General features: G+C 45.0%; 1 protein-coding gene across 16 annotated transcripts in view; it reads right to left on the bottom strand.

Annotated features, from left to right (window-relative positions):
* Positions 1–19210, bottom strand: part of LOC110262057 (uncharacterized) — a 333859-nt gene that overhangs the window by 293949 nt on the left and 20700 nt on the right. For 9 of the 16 annotated variants that reach the window (XR_014813625.1, XR_014813633.1, XR_014813627.1 and 6 more), the window contains 2 exons: positions 5194–5751; positions 4010–4130 (listed from right to left, as the gene is read on the bottom strand). The exons of 1 other annotated variant lie outside the window; for it this stretch is intronic. Coding sequence is in view for 2 of the 15 variants with exons in the window: in XM_084973856.1 (XP_084829982.1) it covers positions 4010–4110 (101 nt within the window). In the remaining 13 variants the exon portion in view is untranslated. Of the gene's footprint in view, positions 1–4009; positions 4513–4827; positions 5752–19210 lie in introns of all 16 variants that reach the window. 6 more of the 16 variants (XR_014813630.1, XR_014813631.1, XR_014813628.1 and 3 more) reach the window with 2 other exon arrangements.

Genomic DNA, 19210 nt, shown 5'->3' with positions numbered 1-19210 from the left:
CCCCTCCAGTTGCAGTCACAACACTCTGGTTGCAAGGAGGGCCAGCCTAGTTAGAAGGTCAGTGCAAGAACAGTGAATGACCTGGTAGCCCTCACCAAACAATGACGGGGTGGGAGTAGAGTGAGTAGGAGAATATGGATTTTTTTTTTTGTCTTTTTGTCTTTTTAGGGCTGCACCTGAGGCATATGGACGATCCCAGGGTAGGGGTCGAATCTGAGCTGTAGCTGCTGGCCTACGCCACAGCTCACGGCAACGCCAGATCCTTAACCCAGGTATTGAACCCGCATCCTCATGGATACTAGTCAGGTTTGTTAAGCACTGAGCCATGACGGGAACTCCAGAGAATCGTAGATTTTAAAGATACACAAGAAATATACACTTCTGGCCACTGCTTAAACAGCACCTCCCAAAGAAGTCCTTCCTGTTTGTGCTGGAATCCTCTACATCCTCAACTAGCCTTCATTACTATCTGGCTCTTTGTCTCAGCTTCCCTTTATAAACCGAAAGATGATAATCATACCCCTTTTACAACAGTGATAAGGACTAAACATATCACACACATTTGTTTACAACGGGGGGGGGGGGGGAGACACACAGACACAGAGTAAGTATTTCATGTATGTTGGCTTTTACCAATACTATTCCTGTTACCTTTTTAATCTAATCAAGATTTCATCCCGGCATGTTTGATATTCTAGAAAGCATTATGCCGGTAATCTCATTTACAAAGTTGTTATCTGACTTTCCCACTAGACCTTAATCTATAAGGGGGAGGTCGAGGTTATCTCCCCACTAAGTGCTTAATAAATATCACCGGAGGGGGAACAAATTAGGGGTTTGGGCTTAACACAAACACTACTATATATAAAATAAATAAACAACAAGGACCTACTGTGTAGCACAGGGAACTATACTCAATATCTTCTCATAACCTATAGTAGAAAGCAATCTGAAAAAGAACACATACGTGTATGAATGTGTATAAATATATATATATATATAACTGAATCACCTTGCTGTACATCCAAAACTAACACAGTGTTGCAAATTAACTATACTTCAATTTTTTAAAAATGGTAAACTAAAAAAAAAAAAAAAAACCAGCTGACTGAATGAATGATTTAATAAGTGAATGAGCGAAAATGCAATCACCACACTCATTACACTCATCCTTCATATCCCAACAACATATTTGTAGGACACGATTTCTTATATAAGAATTTCTTATATATATGCTAGACATGAAGAAATAGTGACAGAGAAAAACTGAGCGACTTGTCTGCAAAGGAATGAGGGTGAGCAGTGCACGTCTAGCACCATGCAAAGCCTGTCCATTGATTTATCCTGCCTTCTGGTCCTTCAGTCTGGGAGTACTCCTGGAAAGTCCTGCTCTGGACCATGCCCTGGGTTCCCCAGCCCCATCCGCAAGGGAGTGCTGTTTCTAATCCCTGACGACATCCCACTTCTATAACCCCAAGACACTCCCATAAAAGCAAGACCCAAGGCCCACCTCACAGTGAGCAGAAGGCAGGGAGGAGGGCCCCCCCCACGACCCCCCACCTCCCCAGAGCAGATTCTGAAGCGCCCACAGCAAGACTGAGTTTTCCTCCCTGCCACATCTGATTTCTTTACAGAGGACTGTCACAGGCAGAATTAAAATGTCCGGAGGACAAGGACATCTGGGTTCATTTTCATCAGCCTGCAAGTGCAGCTTTGTTGGGTCCAGTGGGGGTTGTGGAGGCAGGGAGTGTTGATAAGCATCTCAATAATCAGGACTTGCCGTCCATGACTTGCTATTCATTTCCTGATCAGTCATCACATTTTGTTCAAGCTTAGTGCTGATCTATTGTATTTAACGCCACATTCCGCAACAAAAAGCTACCGCTGCATTTACAAGGGGAAACCAGCCAGCTCTTGATGCTACTGCCTCAGCAAGCAGAAGAAACTTTGATTTTAAGGCTCCCCCCCAACCCTTGTTATCTACAAGTGTTTGTTTTGTTCAAAGATTGCCCCCCCATCCTCTTCCTGCTTTCCCTTGATGGTGCCAAGACAACCTGAATTACTTAAAGGAGCCCCTTGTCTAGGCTGTTACCCTCTCCTGCTGTCCCTAACTCGGTCCCCCCAACCAGGATGTACACAGCCCCACACAGATCATCAGTCAACAGGACCCACTACCTTGGGCAAGTCTATTCCTCTAAGCCTCCTTTTCATCAACTACAAAATCAGGATGTTGGAGAGTTCCCATCGTGGCTCAGTGGAAACGAATCTGACTGGCATCCATGAGGACAAGGGTTTGATCCCTGGCCTTGCTCAGTGGGTTAAGAATCCCGCATTGCTGTGGCTGTGGTGTAGGTCGGCAGCTACAGCTCCGATTGGACCCCTAGACTGGGAACCTCCATATGCCACAGGTGTGGCCCTAAAAAGATTAAATAAATAAAAATAAGGAGGTAAGGCTGGATCATCCCTTTCTGTTCTGAAATTAAACAATTCTAATTTTCCCATCATTCTCAAATGGCGGGAGTCAACGTCCCAGGTTGTCTGAGAAGGAAGACACTCTCGAAATAATCGGCTACACAACATCTCCACGCTTCAATTCTGAGCCATTTCATCACTTGCCACATCTACAGACCACCTACCCTAATATTTGCTCAACGAAGTTTAGGTTAACTTTTTTTTTACCAAAATGCATGTACTGAAAACGCCGCCTTTCACTACCATGAATAGAAAGTCATATCATTTGTCATACACAGATGAACCTCTCTACAAAACAGAAACTGAGTCACAGACATTAAGAACAGGCTTGTAGCGAGTTCCCGTCGTGGCGCAGCAGAAACAAATCTGACTAGGAACCATGAGGTTTCGGGTTTGATCCCTGGCCTTGTTCAGTGGGTTAAGGATCCTTCCTCCATTGCTGTGGCTGTGATGTAGGCCGGCAGCTGTAGCTCTGATTAGACCCTTAGCCTGGGAACCTCCATATGCTGCAGGTATGGCCCTAAAAAGCAAAAAAAAAAAAAACAAACAAAAAAACAAAAAAAAAAAAAACCACACATTTGTGGTTGCCAAGGGGGAGGGTGTTGGGGGAGGAGTACAGTGAGAGGCTGCAGTTAGCAGGTGTCAGCTATTATATATAGGACGGATAAACAATGTCCTACTGTATAGCACAGGGAACTAACTATATTCAATATCCTATGATAAACCATAGGAGAAAAGAAAAAAATAATCATTTGCTTAAATAGAATTTTTTTTTTTTTGGCCTTTTTGGCTTTTGGGGCCACAACTGAGGCATATGGAGGTTTCCAGGCTAGGGGTCCAGTCGGAACTGTAGCCACCAGCCTAAGCCAGAGCCACAGCAATGCTGGATCTGAGCCGCATCTGTGGCCTACACTGCAGCTCATGGCAACACCAGATCCTTAACCCACCTAGTGAGGCCAGGAATCAAACCTGCTTCCTCATGGATGCTAGTTGGGTTTGCTAACTGCTGAGCCAAGACAGGAACTTAAATAGAATTACAACTAAAGGAAAATAAAACACCTTAAAAAATTTCTAAGAACCACAGCATGCTGCTTGCCCCTCTCTGTAGAAACAGCAGCACAGTAAGTGTTAAAACATTTGAGGGTTGGTAGTTCTCATCGAGGCTCAGGAATTAATGAACCCGACTAGTATCCATGAGGACGTAGGTTCCATCCCTGGCCTTGCTCAGTGGTTCAAGGATCCGGCATTGCCATAAGCTGTGGTGTAGGTTGCAGACTCAGCTCAGATCCCACATTGCTGTGGCTGTGCTGTAGGCCGGCAGCTATAGCTCTGCTTTGACCCCTGGGAACCTCCATATGCTGCGGGTGTGGCCCTAAAAAGACAAAAAAAAAAACATTGGAGGGGCATGCTGCCCCCCAAGGAGACTTTGTCCTTGTCCTACTGGGCATTGACAAGGGCCACAACTCTCCCTCCAGTGGTGTTGGTGTTATTTAATACAGAGACTAGACAACACCGGAGATCACCCCCAAGGACTTACTTTGGGTAAAATGTCTTCACCGCTGTTCTTTGTTCACTATTGTAATTATTCCATCCAACGCTCCCCACTGTCCATTTCTGCATCGTGATTGTCACCTTCATCGGTGGGCATAGCCAGGAAGCTGGGGTGAGAAAACAGGAGCACTCAGAAATGTAACCAAGCAGGGCCCTGCGAGGCTCCTGGGCACTCAAGACTCTCTGCGTCCTTCACTTCTCGTCTTTAGGGAATGTGCTTCAGTCTCCATGACTTTCCCTGAGCTCCAAAGGGCAGTTGCTCATCAGGGCAGGGAAGGGATGCAGAGACCAGAGAGGAGCAGTCAAGAGACAACAGTGCAGCCTTGGGGCAGGGTCCTGGTTCTTCCTCAGGGAATATACGTAACATCATTTTTGAGCCTTTCCACAGAACTAAAACCCCCGTAAGTGGAAGAACAACTTGATGAAGGCTTCTTCATTCCAGGAAGGAGGAGGACCACCAGAACCAGTCCTGGGGTCACTAAACACCAGCTTTTTTTTTTTTTTTTTGGTCTTTTGTCTTTTTTTTTTGTTGTTGTTGTTGTTGTTGTTGTTGTTGTTGCTATTTCTTGGGCCGCTCCCACGGCATATGGAGATTCCCAGGCTAGGGGTTGAATCGGAGCTGTAGCCACCGGCCTATGCCAGAGCCACAGCAACGCGGGATCCGAGCCGCGTCTGCAACCTACACCACAGCTCACGGCAACGCCGGATCGTTAACCCACTGAGCAAGGGCAGGGACCGAACCCGCAACCTCATGGTTCCTAGTCGGATTCGTTAACCACTGCGCCACGACGGGAACTCCAACACCAGCTTTGAAAGACAACACAAGCTTGTCTCTCCCCTGATCCTTATCTAGGGCCCTATTTTCCACACCCCAAACTAAAAACCACCTCCTAATCTCTCCCTAGGGAGGTGCAGTCTTTAAACATTAGCCTCCTGTGCTCCTCTTTGCCTGGCAAAGCAATAAATACCTTTTTCTCCTTCACCCAAACTCCCCATTTCTATTCCACAGCAGTGGACAGAGGCCGAGTTTCGGCAACAGAAACACACAGGCGTGTGTATGCACACACACCAGAGAGATGCACACTAGCACAAAATACTCCAAAACAATTTGGAAAAGGTACAGTGCCTCCCTAGCACTTCCCCAAGTCCATAGCTCGAGGAATCTCTGACCTGGGGCAGTTCAAGGTTGCTGCCTTTTCAAAGGGAATCACTGTCCATGTAGAAGAAAGACCAGCTTCCGTGGAATATTGGGCAGATTTGAGGCTGTTGCCTTTTCTCCTTGCTCTGTGTGAGGTGGGAGAGGCCAGAGCACATTCATCTTAGTGCAGATACAGAGACCACAGGGGCGGGGGCAAGAAGGTGCACGGAAGGGAGGGGAGGCCCTGCCTTCCACGTCTTTAGGATGGTGTAGGGAAGAGCACATGGAAATATTCCAGCTTTGGATGCAATCTGCCTCCCAATTTCAATTCTTTTTGCAGCAACATAAATCTGGGCGAGATGTTCACGGCCTCCCAGCTTTCATCTTCTCCTTCTCAAGATGGCTCGAATGACACAGTCTTGTCGTGGTGAAGATGTAAGGAAACGATGACAGCAACGGTGCCAGCCAGGCAAGCAGATAAACACCCTCTCTCCCTGCCCCCCCCCCCACTTCAGTATCTTCATGGAGGTCCAAAATCCTCCCTTTTTTTATCGGTATGATTACTTTGCCTTCCCAATTCTGAATCCCATCTGCAAAGTAAAAGAGAGAGAGAGGGGGCTGTGAATTTTCATAATTTCAGGGTCTTTTTCTGTGACTTGATGTCAGGGAGCTGAGTGGAATGACAACAGGGGGAGAGAGAGAAGAGGGAAGAAAACCTTCACACCAGCAAACCCAATAATCAGCCCCTTTTGAATAATCATTAAGCAGCCTGTTAGAAGCTTCACGTCCCCAAAAGATTTTGGGGGGATGAGGGCGTAACAACACTAATCTAGAAAATGCGGTGCATTCGATCATAGATGGGAATTAGAGAAATCTTGGCTGGCTTTGCCAAAGAGGTTGGGGCGATGGGGAAGTCACAAAGAAAAACAGAGAAACGCTTCCCCCTGCTGCCTGTGTGGTAGATAACAGCCCTGATGTAAAAAATTTCCACGATCAAATAAAAACACTCACGCCCTCAGTGTTTGCAAAGGAATCACGAAGTGCAGATATTTGCATTTTGCGGAATGCATTTCCCCATCTGAAGCTACTTTCTAAGATTGTAAACATGGGCATAGGACAGAGGCTTGTTCTCCAATGATTATGTTCTTTTCTGGGCTGCGGTTCTTTTTCTTGATCTGAATTGGAAATATGTTGATGTGATTTAAAAAAAAAAAATTTTTTTTTTTTAAGGGCCGCACCTGCAGTATATGGAAGTTGCCAGGCCAGGGGTTGACTCAGAGCTGCAGCTGGAGCCTATGCCACAGCCACCCACAGCTACAGCAGATCCCAGCTGCATCCGTGACCTATGCCACAGCTTGCAGCAATGCTGGACCCTTACCCTACTGAGCAAGGCCAGGGATGGAATCCTCGTGGATGCTATGACAGGTTTTTAATCTGCTGAGCCACAGTAGGAACTCCAGGTTGGTGTGATTTTTAAATCAAAATGACGTAAATGTTACAAACAGAAAAAAACTCACTGTTGTGTCGGCCCTCCTAAACCGTCCCTAGTTACTTTTATGAGATTGTCACATAAATACAAGCAAATGCGATTATATAACCTCCTTCAGCCCACACTCCCCACAGAAAAACACTGTCCATGGCGCTCTGTCATCGACCTGGCTCCCGGCTGTACTTTCATTCCGCTGTGCCTGATGATGAGAGTCTCGCCTTGGTACCCACTGTGTTTGCTCTGTGGCTGAACAGAGCTTTTTCGTCCCTGAACTTTAGAAGCTGGTGCTCAGAATTAAAAGGGCTTAACGTCACCAAGAATTCTATTAAAACACCCAGGACAAAGGAAAAAGCCTTTTTGCTTCAGCTGAAACGTCCTTGTAAAGGGCAAAGTGGAAAAGACAAACGCCATCGCCTTTTTGCTGGTTGGGTGCCACAGCCACCGGCACTTTCTGAAAATGGCAGGGCTGCCAGCTCTTGATGGAAGCCAGGTTTGGCTTCTTGTATTTGAAACAGTTAGAAGATCGTGTCTTCCAGTGCAGACGGCAAGCCAGTGAGATGGTCAAGGTCAAAGAAAAACCCAATGATCCACAGTCAATCACATCTATGGACCCTACGATGAAGTTATACCCGTCAGGAAAACATTTGATCTTCTGTACCTGGGCATTTCCAGAAAATTCAACCTGAACCAGTCTGAGCTTTTTTTAAAAATGCACAACCTGAAAGCTGAGAGTTAAGTTTTACTGGGGGCGAAATTGGGACTTAAGCCCGGGAAACAGCATCTCAGGTAACCCTGAGAAACCACTCCAAGGAGGGGAGGGAGGAGCTAGGATATATGAGTTCTTGCAACAAAGGAAGGTAGTAGAAACAAAAGATTTACAGAAAACCAGATTTACAAAAAATTTACAGAAAACCATTTCTATGGGAAGACGGGGGTGGGGGGGGGTGCTTACTAGAATCACTTCTTTGATATGCTTTCCTGAGTTCCCTCAGGGCTCACTGGCCCACCCTTGGGAGTGGCTGTTCCCACCAGTGACGTGACATCTTTTGTTTTGCCCACTAACCACAGCCCAGGAAATACTGCCCCAAAGAGGAAAGGGGGAATACCAAGATATAAGTCATGAAGGTGAAGGGGGACGGGCATGCAGCCAAATACACATTTTAAAGTTTGCTGCCGGTATCATGAAGGTGACTGCTAGTCACAGATACCAGTCGTCATTGAAGGATTTTAGTGTTTTTCTAGATATGAGAAGATGCAGGAATTGGGCTCATAAAGTCTCCTAGAAACATCTAACTATCTGTTTCCAGAGCACAGAGTGCCTCATTCCTGGTCTCCACACTGAGCTCTGCTCAGGGGGTACCATGGGTTGGCAGCCGCAGTGGTACATGATTTTAATCCATGTAGAAGAGATGGCAAATGCCAAACTCCAGTTCACAGAGCCATCCATTGGCCTCCAGCTGACCCATTTTCTTCTGACACCCAACTCCCCACCACACGTCATGCCAACCAACATCCACTTGGCCCACCCGAGAGGTCACTGGCAGTGTCATAGGAAGTTCCCATGTAGATATCTTACTATCTCTGTTCCTCTCTACCTGAGGGCTTTTTCTGCCTACTTAAGTATGTCTTGGAGAGTCTGGGCATGCCAGGAGGGATGAAAGTGCCAGGGAGTTAAAGTCCTCAAAGCAACCCTCAATCAATGAAGGACAGGAATTGGTAGAAAAATATCCAGCCCTCTTGCCTCTTGCTGGGACAAAACTGACGTGTGTGGCTCTCTCAAAGAGACACCAGTGCAATTAAGTCCTGGGCACTGATAGTAATGACCCACTTATTAACACATTTCTTTTTTTTTTTTTTCTTCTTTTTAGGGCCACATGTGCTGCATATGGAAGTTTCCAGGCTAGAGGTTGAATCAGAGCTATAGCTGAAGCCTACGCCACAGCCACAGCAATGCCGGATCTGAGCTGTATCTGCAACCTACACCACAGCTTAAGCAAAGCCAGAGCCTCGACCCACTGAGTGAGGCCAGGGATCAAACTCACATCTTTGTGGACATTAGTTGGGTTCTTCACCCTCTGAGCCACAACGGAAACTCCACACAGTTCTTAATGGCTTTTCTCCCTTCCCTACTCTCACTTTCTTCCTGAGATCACTTCCTATGACCCTCTGGGTCTTATCAGGAGACAGAACACACAGCAACTTAAAAACAGGGAAGTGTAATACAAAGAACTATTAACTATGATAAAGAGTAACTCCAGGATATAAGAAGATTCGATAAGGCATCCCTAGGGCTTAGGCTGGGCACCCACAGAAGCACACCCTTGGGATCCAGACATCTTTGGAGAAGGTATGGCTCAGTCCACGGGATCATAGAGAATTGCTTCTGTAGTTAGGCTGGAGCTGGTCTCCAGGGGATGGAAGCAAGAGGCCACCCTCCTAGGTGCACGTGGGGGAACAGTCAGCCAGCACCTGATTGTGGGGATGTGGCATCTGGGAGCCCATGGGGACAGGAGTCCTTCAGAGCATGTGAACTGTGCTGCTGGCTCTGGTTTCCATGCTGAGGGGGCTGCGGGAAGGTTATCTCCACACTGAGGCTGCAAAGTTGCAGAAGGACCACGTTTTGGCCCGTGGGCAGGTTCCATTGACTGTTCCCACACTGGCAACTGAGTTCCATCTGGCACTGACCCTCCTCCTGCAATATCCCTTCAGCATTCTTTACTGAGGAAGCTTAGCATCATGTTAAAGGAGGAATAATTAAAGTCCTTTATCACAGCCCATCTACTGAAGGGTGCAGCCAGCGGAGAGGCAGTAAATTGATAACGGAAACACCTTCCAAACACCTTTGGGGATTTGCACCCAAATCATTATCTCAGGGTCTGCTTTTGACAGAAAGCCACATCAAGAGAAGGTCTTATGTCTTAACCCACTGAGCAAGGCCAGGGATCGAATCCTCACCCTCATAGATACTAGTTGGGTACTTAACCCCCTGAGCCACAACAGGAACTCCCCAAAAAAGGTATTCTTATACCATTTTGATAGACAATGAATTTCAGAGTCAACTGGGGAAAGATTGTACTTTTTTTATATTTTGGGGGCTTTTACCAAGCATTGATCGCCATTTGGAAAACTGTCTCACTGACAACACAACTCATGATGTGAGTTAGCAGAACTTGGCACCTCTCTCCCTCTGCATTTGTACTGATCATATGTACAGTATCTATTGCAAGTATCTGTGTATTTCATTATGTCTTCCATGCAGAAGTCTCTGGCCATTTGTATATTGAAATAACACTCATCACCTTACTGTAAATTACTCTTTTTATTTTTTCTCCACAGAAAAGTTAGGATACCATATTGATTAAAAAGACAATATAGGGGAATTCCCGTTGTGGTGAAGCAGAAATAAATCTGACTAGCATCCATGAGGATGCAGGTTCGATCCCTGGCCTTGCTCAGTGGCTTAAGGATCCAGCGCTGCTGGGAGCTTTGGTGTAGGTTGCAAATGCGGCTCTGATCCTGCATTGCTGTGCTTGTGACATAGGCTGGCAGCTGAAACTCCAATTCGACCCCTAGCTTGGGAACCTCCATATACTGCAGATGTGGTGCTAAAAGGACAAAAAAAAAAAAAAAAAAAAAAAAAAAGACAAGATAGGGAGCTCCCACTGTGGCTCAGCAGATTAAGAACCTGACTGGTATCCATTAGGATTTGGGTTCCATCCCTGGCCTCACTCCATGGATTAATGATACGGCGTTGTCACAAGCTGCAATGCAGCATAGGTTGCAGATGCCGCTCAGGGTCTGGCATTGTTGTGGCTGTGGTGTAGGCCAGCAGCTAGTGCTCCAGTTTGACCCCTAGCCTGGGAACTTCCATACACAGCAGGTGTGGCCCTAAAAAGAAAAAAAGAAAAGAAAATATATGTGTAGACTGGTTGGTTTACTACCTGGGAGCTTCACTTTGAGATATTTGAAGAGGCATTTATAAAATATTTGTTTTGAAGGGGGCACTCTGGGCCCAGGGCGAGAGGTTCTGATCTCCCTGATTACTGAAACACGGCAGCCCCCAGTACAAAGCTAGGAACCAAGATACACAACATGCATATACTTTCATTTACTCAAAAATAACTCACTAGCACTGTCTCTGAGCCAAAAATTGCTGTGGGTTCTGGGAGGCAGCAGAGATCAAAAAGACCGGAGCCCCTGACATGGCAAAGCTCTCACTGGAGAAGGCAAAGTCTCATGTCTACCCAAGTTAAATATTCACCTAAACCTACGGCCCAATAATTCCACTACTAGGTACAAACACAGGAGAATCAAGGGCATATGCCCACCCCATGGCATTACAAGAACGTTTACAGCATTTTTATTCATAACAACCAAAAACTGAAAACAACCCAAATGTTGCCCAAGAGGAGAACAGAAAAAACAAACTGTGACATATTCATACAGTGGAGTAGTACACAACAATTTAAAAAAAAAAAAGATAAACTATAACTACCACAACATAGATGAATCTTGCGTACATTTTTATTGAAAAAAGAAACAAGACACAAAAGTGAAATTACTATCCAATTCCACTTCTATGGAGTTGGAAAACAGTCAAAATTAATCAATTTTGATAAATATCAGAACAGTACTTATTTCTTGGTGGAGAGGTTATTGACTAGGCAGGCATGCAAGGGAACCTTCCAGAAAGATGAAAAAGTTCTGACTGATGGTTGTACAGGTGTATTTAAATTACCCACGTGTAATCAGAAGTTCATCGAGCTGGACATTTAAGATTAGTATACTTTGAGTTCCTGCCGTGGCACAGTGGATTAAGAATCTGACTACAGCAGCACAGGTCTCTGCAGAGGTGTGGATTCAATTCCCCGGCCCAGTGCAGTGGGTTAAATGATCTGGCATTACCATAGCTATGGCGTAGGTCACAGCTTCGGCTCGGATTCAATCCCTGGTCTGGGAACTTCCATATGCCTCTGGTGTGTCCATAAAATGTAGACAGAAAAAGGAAAAAGATTAGTGCATTTTGACAAATCTTAAAACACTCAAATGTTATCTCATCTTTAAAAAAAAAAAAAAAATCTATTTGAACACCCTAGTTTAAAATGTTAGTAACTGCAAATAAAAGACCTCTGAGGTCAGACAGATTTGGGTGATCTCATTTCCACCCCTTTTTATTGTGTAAGACCTTGAGAAAATGACTTAAGACTGTCTGAGCCTCCATTTCCTCATGTATAAAATGAGAATAATAATTCATGCCTCTCTGGTTGGCTGAGAGGATTCCAGACATAACATATGTAGAAGTGCTACCACGGTCCTTACACTTCTCTAGGAATTTCACACCTCATTAGCTCTGGCTTCCCCAAAGCAGGGCTTGTGTCAGTGATGGCAAACAAAGGAACTTGGGGTTCCCAGTGCCCTCTCTTGAGCCCAAGGACACCGCTAATCAATTATGACCCTCTTCCTAGTGACCCTTAAAATCCATCGCCACTTAGTTCTCCCTGAAGCGGCACACTCCGTGAGAGCTGGCACACGACAGAAAACCTGCTTGCCACCCTGACCTATGTCACATTCATCTTTGCCTTGTCAGTGCCATCTATTGCAGAGACTTGTCAAGTATGGAAAAATGGAAAAAGAACTGATATATTTTTAGCATCTAAAACTCAACACACTCAAGCCAGGTGTTTTCTCTCTCACTCTCTTTTCTTTCTTTTTATTTTATGTTTTTTTTTCTTTGTATGGCCGCATCTGTGGCATATGGAAGTTTCCGAGCTAGGGGTTCAGTTGGAGCTGCAGCAGCCAGCCTACGCCACAGCCACAGCAACACCAGTTCCAAGGGTATCTGCCATCTATGCAACAGCTTACCGCAATGCTGGATCTTTAACCCACTGAGTGAGGCCAGGGATCGAACACACATCCTCATGAATACTAGTTGGGTTCTTAACCTGCTGAGCCTCAACTGGAACGCCTCTTTTTTTTTTTTTTTTTTTAAATGTATCTCTTAAACTGTCAGAAAAATCCTATGAAGCATAATTCTTGTTGAGTAATCAAAGAAAGTAAGAACTAGTTAAGTAAGAATGACCAGTCCACAAATCACAGGCAGCTACAATAGGTTCAGATCCGGGTCTGTCTGTCTAATGTCCTAGGTGTGTCCTCCAGGCACGTCAGCTCCATCCAACTGTGGACACACAGTGCATGTCTAACATTAGAAAACAGATAATTGTGGGGGCTCCTGCTGTGGTTCAGTGAGTTAAGAACCCAACTAATACCCATGAGGATGTGGGTTCAATACCTGTCCTTGCTCAGTGGGTTAAGGATCTGGCATTGTCACAAGCTTTGGCGTAGGTCACAGATAGGCCTCAGATCTAGCATTGCTGTGGCTGTGGTGTAGGCCGGCAGCCACAGCTCCAGTTTGAGCTGTAGTCTGTGAACTTCCATATTCCGCAGATGAGCCCCTAAAAATAAAATTAATTAATTAATTTGTTTGCAAAAAGAAAATAGAGGCATTTCCATCATGGTTCAGTGGTTAACGAACCTGACTAGTATCCATGAAGATGCAGGTTCAATCTCTAGCCTTGCTCAGTGGGTTAAGGATACAGTGCTGCCATGAGCCGTGGTGTAGGTCGAAGACGCAGCTCAGATCAATCATTGCTGTGGCTATGGTGCACACTGGCAGTACAGTTCCAACTGGACCCCTAGCCTGGTAACCTCCATAAAAAGACAAAAAAAAAAAAAAAGAAAGAAAGAAAATAGACAATTGTGGATGAATCATCCTGAATCCAGAACAAGGAAAGAGACATGCATTACACTATTAGGAGTGAGTTAAAAAGAGAATAGAGAAAATGATTTCATGCCAAGAAGTAAATAAAAATAAGTGAGGTCTGATGGCTTAAAAGGATCAAGGCAGAATCAACAGTCTGCAAGACAATTTATTGGTTGCTATTTCTGTGGCTTCTCTTTTTCAAGCACAGGCCCATTAGGTATTCTGCTAACGGAGCAGAGACCGCCTTGGCTAACCCTGTGGAGTATGGCTAGGCACCCTCCACACAGCCTTGCCTGTTTCTCCCTCCATTTGGTCTGCTTTCCAGCCAGTTTCACCTACCTCATCAGAGACCAGAGGAGGGAACCAGAGCTGACTCCCGACAAAACAGAACTCTTTGCAGTACAGGACCAACAGGAGGCCCCGGTGAGCACAGACCCCAGGCATGTTAGGACCACTGTTTTGAATCTGAAAATACACATGATAATGTCTGTCTCCCGGGGAGGCAGAGGGAATAGGAGAAAAGACTGGGAGGGGGAAAATACTAGAATGTCACTTCCAAAAGGGCCTGCAGAGGCCATTGTACCTGTCTTCCCAAATGTCAATCGTGTTTGCCATATTCCTGTATGATCTGTAGTATTATTTACTTATGCCATTCCTTTCAATAAACCCACTTATTTGACTACATTTAGCCTCATCCTATGTTATAGATCAATAAAATCTTATACTTGGAGTTCCCGCTATGGTGCATCAGGTTAAGGATCCGGCATTGTCACTGCAGCGGCTCAGGTCACTGCTATGACATGGGTTTGATCCCTGGGAAGTTTTACAATGCTGCAGGCACAGCCAAATAAAGAAAAATCTTACACTCAATGTGCTGGTTATATTTTCCTTATAAATATTAAAATAAACATGGTAACTATGAAAACTTTAAACGTTCATCCAAAACCACAATGAGATATTACCTCACACCTGTCAGGATGTCTATTATCCAAAAGAGAACAAATAACAAGTGCTGGCAAGGACGTGGAGCAAGGGAACCTTTGTGCACTGTTGGCAGCAATGTAAACGGTGCAGCCACTGTGGAAAACAGGGTGGAGATTCCTCAAAAAATTAAAAATACAGCTATCATACAGTCCAGCAATTCCACCTCTCAGTAGTTCTCCAAAGAAAATGAAAACACTGATTCGAAAAGATACATGCACCCTTATGTTCACTGCATTATTTACAACAGACATGATATGGACACAACCTAAATGCCCATCAATAGATGAATGAATAGGAGTTCCTATCATGGCACAGCAGAAACAAATCTGACCAGGAAACACGAGGTAGTGGGTTTGGTCCCTGGCCTCACTCAGTGGGTTAAGGATCCAGCATTCCTATGAGCTGTGGTGTAGGTCACAGATGCAGCTCAGATCCTGTGTTGCTGCAGCTATTGCTGTGGCTGTGGCATAAGCCACCAGCTGTAGCTCCAAGTCAACCCCTAGCCTGAAAACCTCCATATGCTGAAAATGCAGAAGATGCGGCTATAAAAAACAAACAAAAGAATGAAATCTTGCCATTTGCATCACCATGGATGGAGCCAAAGGGTATTAGGCTAAGTACAATAAGTCAGACAAAGGCAAATACTGTTTTTACATGTGGAACCTAAAACAAAAATGAACAAACATGATAAGACAAAAACAACCTCATAGATACAGAGAAGAAACAGGTGACTGTCAGAGGATAAGGGGGCAGAGTGAGAAGAGATGTAAGTAAGACTGATTAAGAAGTATAAATCCTCAGTTACAAAATACACAAGTCACCAGTATGAAAAGTACAGGGTGGGGAATATAGCCAATAATTATACCATGTCTTTGAATGGTAACAAATGACGACTAGGTCTATCATGATGATCATCTTGAAATGTATAGAAACATCGAATATCTTTGTTGCATACCAGGAACTAACACAGTAGGTCAAGTATACTTCAAAAACAAACCAACAAACTCATAGCAAAAAAGATAAGGTTTGTGGTGACCAGAAGCAGGGGTCAGGAGAAGCGGAAATTAGATGAAGTTAGTGAAAAAGAACGAATTTCCAGTTTAAGATAAATAAGTAACAGGGATATAGTGCACAACAAGATAAAGATAATTATCACTGCCATATGTTATAAATGAAGATTTTTAAGAGAATAAACCCTAAGAGTTATCATCAGAAGGAAAAATTTTTTTTTCTATTTAATGTTGTATCTAAATGAGGTAATGTTCACTAAACCTATTGTGGCAATCATTTCATGACATGTAAGTCAAATCACTGTGCACCTTAAACTTCTACAGTGCTTATGTCAATTATATCTCAATAAAACTGGGAGAAAAAAGGGAAGAAATAACAAGTGTTGGCGAGGAAGTAGGAAAAAGGATATCTCATGCATTGTTGGTGGGAATGTAAATTGGTACAGCCACTACAGAAAACAGTATGGAGGTTCCTGAAAAAATAAAAAATGGAACTGAGTACTTATCCAAAGGAAACAAAAAAATACTAACTCATAAAGGTATATGCACCTCCACGTCTACTGCAGCATTATTTAGCATAGCCAAGACATAGAAACAACCTAAGTGTCCCTCGATGGATGAATGGATAAAGAAATGAATAAACAAAATATGTTACATACCAAGAAACCCTGCCCTTGGCATACTCCTTGCCACTCACCCTGCCCCAAGTCCCCTTGTGAAACACCCAGAGCTTAGCAGCAGGATTTGAGCACTACTCCAGCCACAGCCTTTTGTTGCAAAGAGGAAGCAACTAAGGCACAAAGAAAAGAATTGATGACAACAGATTGCATGAAAAATTACTGCAGAAACGGATCTTGAACACAGGACCTCTGATGGACCTCTGGAGATCTGTGCACTATTCTGTGCCCTGAAAAACCTCCAATCTGGCCCAAAGTGAAATCACACTTCCTCCCTCCACCTCTTTCTCCTTGCACACCTTCTGGCTTGACACAAACTTTGAGGTGAGGGAGAGGAAATCTGTGGCCAGGAAGGAGGGCAGTGCAGGGATTTGGACCATTATGGTTCTGGTGCTGCTTGGTCTGAAAGCTCTTTGGACTGAGAATATAAGACTGATGCATGGAGGAGTTCCCTTTGTGGTGCAGTGGAAAAGAACCCAACTAGTATCCATGAGGATGTGCGTTTGATCGCTGGCCTGGCTCAGTGGGTCAGGGATCCAGAGTTGTGAGCTGTGGTGTAGGTTGTACACGTAGCTCGGATCCCGAGTTTCTGTGGCTGTGTGGTAGGCCAGCAGCTGTAGCTCTGATTTGATCTCTAGCCCGGGAACTTCCATATGCCATGGGTGCAGCCCTACAAGGGAAAAAAAGTGAATTTAAGACTGACGCATGGGAAATGGACAGAACCCAATACACCTGGTCCACTGGGCCGCCTTGTTCTCCCTTGAAGGACATTTCAACTGGTTGAAGCATCTAGAATCATATCACAAACTCGAATCCTAGTCCAGAAACACCGACTGAAGGATAAATTGAGACAGCTTCCACACTTCTGTCTCCTTTCTCACCTGCAGCTCCTCTTCTACCCCACCCCTGTCTAGTCATGCCCCTCCAGCATCCTTTCTCTGGCTTTTTCTCTCTAGAGACATCCAGCATCTCTTCCCTTGCAGAGCACCCCAGCTTCCACAGATCTTCACTCCAGGCAGGAGAGTCTGCCTTGCTGATGCTGGAGTCTTCCTCCTCCAGAGGTTGGGGATGGCGTCATAAACAAAAGTCGAACAATTTTTCTTTCCATCCAATTTTAGCTCAATATAAAGAACCATTTTTCCAAAAGCCAGAACTTCCCAAAGCAGGGGAGTTGGCTCTTCAAGCAGTGCTATGCCTTCACCTCCAGGGGATGTCTTGAGAAAGCATACTTGGGAGAAGCTGGTCCCAAACGAAAAATTCCACTGGAGGCCCACTCACACCCCCTTCCAATCCTGGGGTTCTCTGATTCAATGAGGTTCTTAACAGCCCTTGGGTTGCAGCAAGGAGGAAATCAGAGGGAGTTGGGGAAGTGTCTTTGACCCTAGCACAGAGATCATCAAACTTTTTCTGTAAAGAGCCAGATGGCACAAATTTTTGACTTTGCATGTCATATGTTGTTCACTACAATTACTCAGTTTTGCTGTTGTATCACGAAAGCAGCCATAAGCAATCTGTAAACACATAAGTGTGGTAACATTCCAATAAAACTTTCTTTACAGGAGTTCCCACTGTGGCTCAGTGGTAACGAACCCAACTAATATCCATGAGGTTCTGGGTTCAATCCCTAATCTCCCTCAGTGGGTTAAGGATTCAGCATTGCTGTGAGCTGTGGTATAGGTTGCAGAGGTGGCTCAGATCTGGTGTTGCTATGGCTGCGGAGTAGTACGCCAGAAGCTATTATCTACAACTAGATCCCTAGCCTGGGAACTTCCGTATGCCGCAAGTACAGCCCTAAAAAGACAAAACAAAACAAGACAAAACAAAAAAACAACTTTCTTTACAAAACATATGGCAAATGAGTCCTACTTTTTACAAAATTATAAGGTGAAACATAAATTGCCAGCAGGCTAGATTTGACCTGCTGGCTCTGGTGGGCCAATAATTGATCTAGAGGAAACTTGACCACCTGCAAACCTCCCTCTCCCTCCCTGCTTCGTCCAGTCAACCACTGGGCCCAGTCAGCATCACCTCACGAATATGTCTCATGGTCGCCCGTAAGAGACAAGCCAGCCCCTTGCGTAATTAAACCTATGTCATCCGTGGTTAGCAACTGCAGGGCCCCCAAACTGACCTTCCTTTGAGAGATGTGCACACATTTCTTAAAACATCAGTGGTCTCTAAAACCCCAGGGTGGCAGCGTTTAGCCTTTCAAGCAGGAGAACTGTTGTAGGTTTAGGGGTGCTAATTACAAGCTTCCTCTCTTCCAGAGTCTTAAAAAATAGAGACCAGACCCAAGCAACCACATGAGAGTCAAGATTCAGTACTTTCCTAAAAGGCCAGGGAAGGACTCAATAGCTCCAATCTAGGGCTTTGGGTTTACTTTGTTGGAGAACATGGTTTGAGCGAGACCTTCCCCAGTATTCTAACCCCTGGAAGACATCGGGGTCTATTCAGAGAAGAGCCAAAGCTCAAGAACCAACTCAAAGGCCATCTGACCAAAAGTCACTCTCTTGCGTTATCCTCATAAACAGAGCCAGGAGGGAGAGACAGCAAATACTTGGTCCCACAGCTCCGATATCAATGGAAAGACGTCATCACTCTAATGAGTGCAACAATCTTACTGGTGATGGGGTGAGAACCTGGGATCATGAGTGGCATCACCAGGGTTCCAGACCTTTACACATTGACGAAGGGGGCAGGAAGAGGAAGGGAGATAACCTGGTCCTGGGGTATGCACTGTCTAAAGGGGCAACTCTGGAGTTCCCACTGCAGCACTTCAGGTTAAGGACCCAGCACTGTCTCTGTGGTTGTTCTGGTTGCTGCCGAGGCGAGTTCAATGCCCTGTTTAAGGATTCAGCACTGCCACAACTGTGGCTTAAATGGCAGCTGCAGCTTGATCCCTGGCCTGGGAAATTCCATATCCTGGGAGGGCAGCCAAAAAATAAATGAAGGAGCAACTCTGATTAGATGCTGATGAGCACAACAATTAGCAACAGGGATAATAGTAAGACACTACAAATTGCTCCTTCTGCATCTTATCATATTTTTCCAAGCCACCCTGTGAAGCTGCCTTACATGTCAACCCCATCTACTCCTAATGGGCAGTCCAGAGGAGACTGAACCCTAGAA

Source organism: Sus scrofa, chromosome 8 (assembly GCF_054392235.1).
Source record: "Sus scrofa isolate SSC_HxYL_T2T_F1_AM1 chromosome 8, Sscrofa_HxYL_maternal_Yorkshire_Landrace_v2.0, whole genome shotgun sequence".
NCBI lineage: Eukaryota > Metazoa > Chordata > Mammalia > Artiodactyla > Suidae > Sus > Sus scrofa.
Note: the sequence above shows the minus strand (reverse complement) of the source record. Positions and strands in the feature narration are given on the sequence as shown.